Source organism: Limulus polyphemus, unplaced genomic scaffold, assembly GCF_000517525.1.
Source record: "Limulus polyphemus unplaced genomic scaffold, Limulus_polyphemus-2.1.2 Scaffold1219, whole genome shotgun sequence".
NCBI lineage: Eukaryota > Metazoa > Arthropoda > Merostomata > Xiphosura > Limulidae > Limulus > Limulus polyphemus.
This window is the reverse complement of record NW_013666829.1, coordinates 38,249-50,104: the sequence shown is the minus strand read 5'-3', so window position 1 is coordinate 50,104 and position 11,856 is coordinate 38,249. Positions and strand designations below refer to the sequence as shown.

The window sequence follows — 11,856 nt, the reverse complement described above, 5'->3', positions numbered from 1 at the left end:
TTGTTGTCTCTATTCTTGTTTAATTTCTCGTTATTGTTGTTTTTTTTTTCTTGTTTATTTTGTTGTTGGAGCTGCCATTGTTGCAGGTTTTCTTGCCACTGTTGTTGTCTCTATTCTTGTTTAATTTCTCGTTCTTCTTGTTTCTTTTCTTGTTTGTTTTGTTGTTGGAGCTGCCATTGTTGCAGGTTTTCTTGCAACTGCTGTTGTCTCTCTTCTTGTTTCTTTTGCTGTTCTTGTATTGCTGCCATCAAATCTGCTAAACTGTAGTTTGATTTGCCGCTTCTCGTTTCCATCTTCTCTCTTTTTTTATCCCACTTCTGACACCAATTTCTTACGTCTCCGTTTGTTAATTAACTTTCCGTAACTTCGTTCCGACGAAACTTTAGCGACACAAGTCCTTACTTAATAAAACTGGTTTATTCTTTCTAAATATAACTTCACGATACACTTGATTTTCAACATTCGCGCTAAAACAAACGCTATAACGAACGTTAACTTCAACAATACTTTCTCACTGCAGATCAATTTGGTCTGGTATATATAAGATGGTCACGGCGTGACGTGATAATGTGTGTGTAGGTAGTGAGTCCCCCCATTCTAGTAAATGCTAGAGCACTCCCGAAGGAACTGGATAGTTCTAGAAAGCAGGTGGCGTGAGAATAGTCACGTGATCTCGCTGACGCAACAATATAATGGGATTATGAAGTTCAACTTGGTATAGCTTGCTTGTTTGTTGTTGAGTTCAAAGCTACACAATGGGCTATTTCTGGTCTTTCAACCTCGGATATCCAATTTTTAGTGTAATAAACCCTCAAGGCTTCCGCTGAGCCAGGAAGAAACAGTACAACTATCTGTACAAAACAGATATAGCTTGTAATTCCATTTTTTTTCTAAACAACTCACATCTTTTGAAAACAAAACACAACAAAAATTTAATGTACAAAAATGTATGTAATATTTTATGCAAATTGTTGACATTGTGGCGATAAACTTGAAAAATTTATAATAAAATGTTCATTATAGTCACCAGAAGTGGGTAGGTTTTAAAATGCATAAAATTCACAGAATGTTAAAGGGACAAGACAAAAAGAAGCTTATTAGCCCATCAAGGATGTCCTTTCCAGCTCCCAGTTATAACCACCCAATACTACTCATGTATTCATCCAATTTTTTATTGAACTCAGTTAAATTTTCTGCCATTCCAAAAGCCAACCACCCTGTTAGAAAAGTATTACTGTCCAAACTGCAGACGCCTCCTACGTTGCCAAAATTTGAAATTACGTCACATTGTCTTATCGTTTTCACTGCTAAGCACAAAGAAGTTTGATGGATCTATATCATCAATACTCTTAATAATCTTAAACATCCCCACTAAATCCTCTCTGACCCTTCTCGTCTCCAGAGAAAACAAGTTTAGAGATTTTAGTTTCTCCTCATAGGACAATGCTACGATTCCAGGTATCATCCTAGTGGCTCTTCTCTGAACATTCTCCAACAATTCAATGTCCTTCTTGAGGAAGGGGGCCGTATGTTATAATTTCCAAAAGGTGATTGTTGTTGTTGTTGTCATTGTTTGTAATTTAGCACAAAGCTACACAAAGGGCTTTTTGTGCTCTGCCCCCCACGGGTATCCAAACCCGGTTGCTAGTGGTATAAATCCGCAGACATACTACTGTGCCACTGTTCACAAAGGGGAACAAATGCAAATAATAATGTCTACATTTGTACAAATGGGATATGAAATATGTATAACTACATATATACAGTTAAAACGAGTACAACGCTAAAATAAATACACAATCAATAATTTATTAAAACAGGATCCAACCCTAAAATTACTCAACATGTTTCGGTGGCAAAATAACATCGAAGCATTTAGAGTCATTTTATGACTGGTTCCTGTTTTATTAAATTATTTATTGTGCAATTATTTTAGTATTGCATGTATATATGTATTGCATAAGTGTCGTTTTAAATTATATGTATAACTTATAAGTTTTGAGACGGCTTGACTGGGTAATGAAAAACTATTACCTTTATGATGATAAAATCTTGTCGAAACGTCGTACATATATGATAGAGTTTTTCATTACCAAGTAAAGCCGTCTTGAAACTTTTATTTTCTTATAAGTGGGTACCTCGTTATCAAGTATAACTATTTATGAGTCTTTGCAGAGGGCGTGACATGGTAGTGGCGGGAAAGGAGAAAAAATTGTGTGGTGTTTACTTTGTAACTTGAAATGCGAGTTATGTGTATTGTTAAGGCTTTGAAGTTCAATTTTTTGAAAAGATAAAGTGTGAGTAAAAATATGTGTGAATATATATATATATGTCATTATTTTGTTCTTTTGAGCTAGGTTTAATTGTGTTTGATCTTACTGCAGGGTACACTATGAATATATTATTAATATTTGTAATACTTTTATATTTACTTTAGCCTTAGTAAGTTACGGTCTCCCGTCAAATGAAATATCATCCCCCGTCCAAATTTCATCCAGGGGATAGGATTTCGCAGTTCTGCCAAATACCATCCCACGTCTAAATTTCATCCCATCATATATTTCAGCTTCAGTTCACAATGTGTCCATTTTTGCTAATTTTTATTTTCACTTTTGGTTTTGATCAAATATATTTCGTAAGTACCATTTCATGTAACATAAACGGCCTATTTCTCTGTATTATTTATAAAATGTGCTGTTTAAGACTGTATAGTGTATTTCTAAGCCTACCTCAGTACGTGAACAAATGATTTATAATTATACTATATCATATGTTATAGATACTAATATTAATATAATACTTTACGTGATACTAACACTGAGCATGTAACAAGTAACATTTTCATTTGTAAAATGTTATTTAACATTCGGTTATTTATTAACAATGAAATTAAATTATCAACTCTTTTTTTTTTTCTTCTAATTATCATATGATGTTTAGAACTAGAAGGAAATTCCTATATTTATATAGAAAATATCGCACGAAGACTTGTACTTACATAATAGTACTAATAGTAATAGTAATGTATGAATATATTAAACTGTTGTGGTGGTCATAAGGTACTTTAAATAAAAACATGAATACTGAACTTTGGGTCAGTAATATCATTTATTGTTCAACAACACATTTAACACAAATGCAACAAAGTATGATGGGAAAAGTATATATTAAACAATAACTAAGTCACATGATTATTTTCCATCAATATACCATTGGATAAATATCACTTAGTGACTTTTTTTAATTAAGCCAATCTCATGTATATATCTACTATAGAATTTAGTCCAGTTTTTATTAGTCATGAAGACATCTAAAGAATGAACTATTACACCACTACAAAAGACAATAATAACTGATATAGTAAATCATCTTTAATTAACTTACCATTCACAAATTATTATACACAATAAGTGTTTAAAAGATAATAATGGATTTGCCATATTTCTAGATCAACTTTTATGCATACCAAAACAAAAACCTAGAAATCAAATATGAACAAATAATATCATTCAGAACAATTAACAAAATCTAACAGAATTTTTATATATAGCCATAATACATTATATGTTATTTCAGTAAAACAAAAGCAACAACCAACTATTTATATATAATCAAATCACATACTAGTTCTATTACTGTGGTTAACATTATAGTTTATATAAGATAAACAACTTGTAGGCTAGAAGAATAAGCCTAAGAACATAACATTTTAAAATAATACATAGACGTACTAAAAGTAAACCTGATATGAAACCAATATTATTGAAAGCTAGCAAGCAAGACAAAAATTAGCCACATTAGAATTTTAGAATGTAGTAGCAGTACTTCCTTCAGTAGTTAAAATAAACTACCACATATTATTTTATCAAAATGAAAGGAAATAATTCATGTTGTATAATGTTATTACTTTAATAATAAAAAAGTTATATTTTGAACACTTGTTTTCATATACCATGTAGTTTGTGAAATATGTGACTGTGAGATAACATTACTTCAGTTGTATTTATTAGTATTATACTAGAAGTAGAATATCATTTTGTAGAACTTGAAACAAATAATTAAATGTCTATATTATTAGTGCTGTTTTTTTATTCATTTAAAATACACATTTCACTTAGTAATATTCACAAGTCAATTAATAGTATGTAACACACAGTACTAGTAACACTAATAAAAGTAATAGTCTTAGAGAGTGACAGTAGACCTATGCTATACCATAACACGTATGACGTTTGATAACACTTATAATTTGTGTATACTCGAATAAACTTAAGAACAGCACAATTTTTACTGAAGCAGAAAGACCATCTAAATGATAAGATATTGTGGCAAAGTTATACTTAATACTATCTCTTGTGACAAAACGAGTGACAAGCATGGCAGTTGATACTGAGAGAAAGCAGCTATGGTATTTATGAATTAAAATAAGTATACAAACAAAATTGCCCTCATAAAAGTACACATACAATACCAAATTTCTGTAATAAGGAAAGAAATAGCACTAATCTTACCTAAAATGTTTTTTTTTATAAGACACATACTTTAGAAGGATGAGATTTGGCAGACATAATACCTGTGTATCACGCATGCGCATATGTGCTATGGGGATGAGATTTGGCGACACAACAGATTACCCAAAATTCAGGCTCTAGAAATTTAAATTGTAATTGGCTGGTTTCATTTATTATTTATTAGATTACCTGATCTGAAAGGAATTACAAAACTTAAAGTTCAAAACAAAAGTAAGTCTAGAGCCTGAATTTTGGGTTCATGTTTTATAGAATGTTATTATTATAAAATTAACTTAATCTAAGTTCTTGAAAATATAATTAAACTTTTAATAAATTTATATTATAATGTTAATTAGTATTCAGGTTTAGTTAATTTATTTTATATGTTCACAAAGTTAGGTATACCATATCATTTATATTTATTGTACTTTTATTAACAGTTTTGGTTATGCTATATAGTATATCGAACACCATTACCTTTTTAATTTTTTATTACTATACTTTTATTATAGAAATTGTTTTGCATTGTTAATATTAACTTGTGTATCTAGGATGATCTAAGCTGGCTGAACCTTGTGATTGTGAGATATTATAGGGATTATGGCTGAAAATATTGTTAACAGTGAGAGCACCCAACTGATGAAACTGCAGTTTTAATCTTTATAAGTAGAAATGTAAAAAGATATTTAATTAGCTATACTGATTGGGAAGTTGATTTTTATTTTTGCTTTAGTTTAGGTACATAGCTTGCTCTGATTGAAAGTTAATATTAATTAATAGATTGTTTAGGCAGTGTATTCATGATGAATCTTAGTTGAATGGATGGCAACTACCTGTTGTAGAAACACAAGTGTAGAGGACAATGTTTTGAAAGTCTTCCGCCTTTCGTTTTCAGGTCGAAACATCATCCTCTACACTTGTGTTTCTACAACAGGCAGTTGCCATCCATTCAACAAAGTTTCATCAGTATTAATTAATTTTTTAATATAATATTCAACTGAAGTTTAATTGGCCATGGTCATAGTTGGGACACATACAGCATCTGTTTTTTTTCAGCAGAATTTGCTGGTATTTGCTACCATTGTAAATATAGTTACTGAATTTGAGCTAACATTTATTATATGTGTTTATTACACATTAGGAACCATTATCTAAAAATACCTACTTGATTATTAATTTCAACTGGTTCTGTTTCAAAGAGCAGAAGCTAATTTATTTCTTTTAAACAGTGGGCTGATCATGGCCAGACTCTGAATGTGTAGTCCCATTAACTTCCCTCAAAACAAAACAAAAGTTGCATTCAGCACTTTGTGGTTGTGAGTTTGTTATAATTGTAATAATCAGACAAAAGTTTACAGTTGGTACTGTTGACTAGCTGCCTTTCCTTTAGTCTATCAGTTCAAAATGGCTAGAGTAGACAGCCCTAGAGTAGCCTCGCGCAAATATCCAAAAACAAACGTTTAAAAAGTTTTTAGAATTTGAGATAATGTTATTTACACTTAACAAGTTTGTTAAAAATAAATTAATTCAAATTTATGCTATTTTGTTTAAGGTTAAAGCTGCCATAATAGTTAATTAAAAAAAGCACCTCCTTAAAATTTACATGTATTCAGCCTGAATTTTTTGTTACCTTTTTATATGTTTATTCTGAGATTTCAGAACATATACATAATTTAACTTTAAGAATTCATGTAATATACTTATCAGAATGTGTGGTGACATTTCCTGCTTCTGAAGATACTTGACACATATATCCACACAAGATATTTTTTATTATTGTTTAACAACCATGAAATTAATTTATTTTGACATATTGCCAAACATTTTTTGTTGTTTTTTTTCCGTATAAGGACACACTTTGTTTCTCATATTATTCCCTTAAAAATCAATAGCAGGACATGTTTTTGTTACCTGATTAAGTTAAGATTTGTACAATTAGTCTGATTTATTTCAATCACTAGCATACAGCTCATCAAAAAATATGGGGCAAGTACTACCACCCCCACCCCATAGTATACCCTAACCTCACATTTCAAACTGAAATAAATAAATTTTGTGAAATCAAGCTTGACCAACAAAGAGGCAGAAAAATGCAGTGGAGGCAGTCAAACATTGGTACATTCATTTGTGAGCCAATCAAAATTAAGATCATTTATGAAATGAATTTGTGGCATATTCACAGAATAATTATTAGTAAAAATCAGTTAGATTAACAACTTCTAATATATAGAAAAGCCAGTGCATTTTAGTAACACTACATTCCAACAATGGTTTTTATGTCATGTTGCTCAGCAACAAAAGTATAACCTAATATTGTTGTTAGTCTATGTACTGAAAGTATAAAATGAAATGTATAGATAACAAAATAGGAAAAATATTTGTTGATTTCTTAACTTAGAGGCTCCATTGATTAAAGAGGTTTGATTTTATTTAAAACATTGGTGATATAACAGAAAATAGCTTAATTTAGAAACGATTTAAGTTCAAAACTGAATCAGTATGTTTACTTTCATAATAAATTTTATGCACTTGGCTCTAGGCTAAATGAACCCACATTACGTCTGTACTTTAGGCTTATTATACCAACACTCACTACACTTATAGGGTTTTTATGCCCCCCTGTCAGTTAAATAGTAATGGGTAGGCAGTAATTGAACTATTCTATTTGGTTAAATGCATTTTGGCTTTTATGACTCCTCCTATTTTGAGAAATCAAGCCTGACATGACATTCACTGTATTTTATATAGGTTAATGGATTAAAGTTAATGAAACTTGTTTGGGGTTCTTTTTTTCTTAACACACTGTAAAATGTTCTCCCTTGAAAGCTATATAAATTATGTCAGCATATTAAAAATTACATTGTATAATTTTCTCTATTTCAGCAACAACACTTCAAAATCACGTTTTTCAATTTGCAAGAAATTGGTGAATTTCCAACTAGTGGACAACAGTAAGAACTAAGCTCACACAAGTACAAGGTGAAAATGGATCTTACTAATGATGGTAAGCTCATAAGAAACAAAAGGAAGTTGACAGATATGATTTATGAAAGCCATCTCAGGTCTTCTAAGTCAGACCTAGCTGAATTTAACCATTCACAATATTACAGTTATCTAACAAAATTTTAAGATATTCTAAACTGTTAACCCTTTACAAATCTGGAAATATAAAGTTATCTACTTGAGCTCAAACTATTCTAAATTAAAAAATCCTCAATCAGGGCACTGTGTTTATAGTCAATCAACCCTCATAAATGGTGATTCAAATTATGTGTTACATCTTTGGCTTAGTTGTTGAATTAGGGTTATGTATGTATACTTGTACTGTTGTAATTATGTTGCCAGGTGGGATGTTTGTGTTGTTGACATTTGATTATTAATGTGTTAAGAGTTAGCTATATATGCAGGGTTGTATTGTTGGTTTAAGGATGGACCTTACTCTAAGAGGGTATTTAATATGGCAGTCAAGATCTTACTATTTACAATTTGAACCTACTTGATGAGCCACTGCTATAATTCAAGTTGTTTGCTATTTTATCTTTTACACACAGTTTTTAAAGTCTGCTGCTCTTGTGGTAATTTTCAGATCATTTAGTGGTTAAGGCATTGTACTGTGGCAGCAGTAAACCCAAGTTTGAATTGTGGTTATGCCATCAAACTTCGTAGTACATTTACACTGTAGTGTTACTGGTTTATAGGAAGAGTGGCACACAAGTTAAACACCCCTGTATAATAAGATGTTTGAAGATTTGGCTGGATTGAATGATAACATGAGAACTAGTGCAGAAGAGAAAAAAACAAAAAAAAGTTTGAACACAAATAAACACTTTATTTCACATATAATGTTTTACATGATTTCTAGGAACAGGAGACAAATAAAATAAGTAACATAAAAATATATGTAAAGATTGAAAAAAGTTAACTTATATGCTCAGCAGAAGGGTTGAGTAAAAGATTAACACACAAACAAAACTTCACTGGCAAATCTTGGTTCTCTCAAAAAGGCAAACTTTTTCTCCTCGAGGGTCAGCATAAATCTCCTCAAGAGCACACAAAACTGCATGTACAAAGCATGTTCTCTCTCTAACTGACAAATCAGAAAAAAGGAGTATCAAAATGCAGAAATATATATGCTGCATGTGACATCCATAAGGTATCCTCCAAATAAAAGGTCAAGCAGAACACTGCAACTATCTCATGAAACAACAGATAAGTTCTTTGACCACACAAGCTACAAAAAGTAACACTTCAGGCTGTAATTTATTACATGACCTCAACTGGACATAAAGAGTTCCAGGATTAGAACTTAAGATAATCATGAATTTTGTATATAAGAAAGCTACATGTTGGGAGAGTAAAATAGGTAGTATGTATATAATACACTTTCAATGTGATCATTATTAAAAATAATAACAAAAGCTCCAAAAAGACTATAAGAATTCCATTAGCCTTGCATACCTAGTCATAAAACTATCTGTTTGAATTATTATCATTCACTGTTTTTCCAACAACTTTGTTTTCAAGCTATATTCCCTTTTTCCAGTGTTATAAGAATCATTCTTAGTAATTAACTTGTGTCAGATCTTGTCAAAATGAACATACAAATGGATGCCTTTGTACAATAAAGAAGTGACTTAATCTGAAACTAGCAAATGGTGAAAGAAGAAAGCCTGTTCATTGAACCTCTGTAGCATTAATGAAAATCAAAATTTTATGTTCATTATCTACATTATTCCTAACAACAGATTTTCAAAACCTTACCTCTAAAAATCAAACTAATTTATGTTTTTGTAGATCAAACTTTTATCAAATGTGAGAGTGATTTAAGATATGTAAGTTGTGAAGATAGACTCATCTTGTGGAGCATATATATATACTGTGGTGTCTTGAAGCACTGTATAAAATTGTTTTTCTGTTAAACTAGTTTGACACTGAAAACTGTGTATTTGATGGTATGGTAAGTGATGAGAAAATGCCAGCATTTTTTAACTTTATTCAGCTGTAGAGTCCATTTTATTCTTGCTTTTTCAAACACAGTTGTATAAAATTAGTGTTCAAAAATGCTAAAATGACTGTAATCATCTTAATTTTATGTTTGTTTGTTTTCTACATGACAGCACTCTCTCCAGACAAAACATAAATATTTTCTTTTTTATTTCTGTTGATCCCATTTACCTAAAGTGGTGTCAATGTTCTTTTACCTATGTATTTCAGTGATATGCTACTTGGAACTTAACTCTGACACTCAGTTTTGGTTACTGTTCTTTCAAGTCCTTTAAAAATTTAGTGATTTGATTTCAGCATAAAGTCCAAATTATTAAATTCATTCAGTTGTTCGAGGAAGTTTATGTTTGCATGAACATTTTTCAAATAGAAGTTATGGAATGCGCACATCTTTGAGGAATAAGAACATTATCATTTTTACTGTTCCTAGACTCAAAGTAAAGTGTGTGAATAAATTGTATAGTCTAAAATATAATGTTTTTACTGTTGAACAGGATGCATAGAGTTTGTCTCTGAAGTTCGTTACATCTTGTAAATTTGCTTAGATTGTTTTAACAAATGTGAAACAAACCTCCCAGGTCTTTATGATTTACAGCTTCTTGTATGCTTACAGTGGAGACTTGTATGGAATATTTTGAATTTCTTTGGATGCTGAGGAAGTACCAAATTATTGGAAGATTATCTTACCATTAGCAAATCCAACTAAAGATATGTTCAAGCCAAGAATAATCAATTAATTGAAAGGAAAACAAGTTAACAAAATTACTGCAACTTGATAATGAGTATAGCTTATATGCGTGTATGTTTTAAAAAAAAGTCTCACTGTAGATCAAATATGCACATTTGTATTATGAAGAAACTATTTTGAACTCTAAGATGTTTTTCATGGTTATGCAGATTTCTTTGGTTGTAAATATATTTATTATTATACAGACCTGTCATTTAATTTACCAGTACATGTATTTGAATTGCCTAAAAATTTGTTATTAGGGAATTAAACAGTCCTTTTTATACATCTATTGCTTCAAAGGAAGGTAATTCAATTTTAAACTGTAAACATTTAAATTTGAATAAATAAATAATTAAATAATGAAGTTATTTTGTATACACAGATCATGACAAGTAAAAAGAAGAGAAATACTGAAATGATACATGAAAAATTTCTATATCAATCAACATACATATACAACTTCTCATTGTATTGCATTGTTTTTCTGTACAGGTTTAGATTTGGAAGAACTTGTAGAGCTCTTGGATGCAGAGTCAGAAGAACAGAGTGAAAAGACAATGAGAAACAGTTCCTCATATAAGGAAGATGTCCTGATTTCAGCAGAACAGACTGATAATATAAATGATAGATTGCAAGCAGAACATGATGTTCAAACTTTGCCTTCTACTTGTGACATAAATAAAAACTATAATGAACTTGAAGAGGAATTAAGAAAAATGAAGGAGAAAATGCAACTTCTTGAAGCTGAATTAAGCCAAAAGAAGATGAAGGAAGAGGCAACAGTTGGTACAACTTCACAAAATTCCATTGTTGATATATCATTGTCTTCATCAACAAGAAACATCATGCAGAATAAAAAATCATCTCCCAAACAAAATAACTTTCATCCAAATATAATCAAGGACATTTCACAAAACATATTTGAACCTAATCATCAAGTTCAAGCTTCCTCAAAAAATGGTATTACTTCAAAAATTGTAACATCTAGTAAAACGTCCATGGCAGAATCTATAAGAAGTACTAGTGAAGTTCACACAGGTGATACAGACAGCTCTGATGATGAAAGTAACCGTTATCCTACAGAAGTTAAACAGCTGACAGAAACAGGACAACTGATTAAAAAAAGAATAGCCCATATGCCAAGACAGGAGAATCAAGCAGCACAGAAACCATCTTGTAAGTTTGATTTAAAAAAGGTTGAAATTACCATAGTTTTTTCTGTAAGTTCAATTGGATTTCATATCAACCACTTTCCAAGAAACTTTTATTTTTCTTGCTTGATATATTTTCAAGCATTGCTATTTCAGTTTCCCTTGTAAAACACTTAAATTTTCTTAAGTTTGTGTATAAATAATCATGAGTAACAGGTCAAGGCAAGGTGTTGTTATCTTTGTTTCTTCTGCTAGACTTAGTTTGGTAATAAATGTATTGTTACGACAGTGGAAGTCATGTGATGCTGGTAACATGTCATGAGATTCTCAAAGGTTCTTGACTTTTCCTGGCAACTCTAGTCTTTTCTAGGCCCTCTTTTTTTGTATGTAAGCCCAGCAAATAATTGCAGATAGATAGAGATAGAGACAAATAATAATCGAGTCAAGTGACCAGTAGGCA

At 30.8% G+C, this 11,856-nt stretch overlaps 1 protein-coding gene across 1 annotated transcript in view; it reads left to right on the top strand.

Annotated features, from left to right (window-relative positions):
* The first annotated feature begins 2,199 nt into the window (after positions 1 to 2,199).
* The window catches only part of LOC106462662 (protein MCM10 homolog), a 44,825-nt gene continuing 35,168 nt past the window's right edge, over positions 2,200 to 11,856 (top strand). The window contains exons 1-3 of the mRNA XM_022389981.1: positions 2,200 to 2,297; positions 7,395 to 7,515; positions 10,738 to 11,421. Of these exons, the coding sequence (XP_022245689.1) occupies positions 7,497 to 7,515; positions 10,738 to 11,421 (703 nt within the window). The 5' untranslated portion in view covers positions 2,200 to 2,297; positions 7,395 to 7,496. The remainder of the gene's footprint in view (positions 2,298 to 7,394; positions 7,516 to 10,737; positions 11,422 to 11,856) is intronic.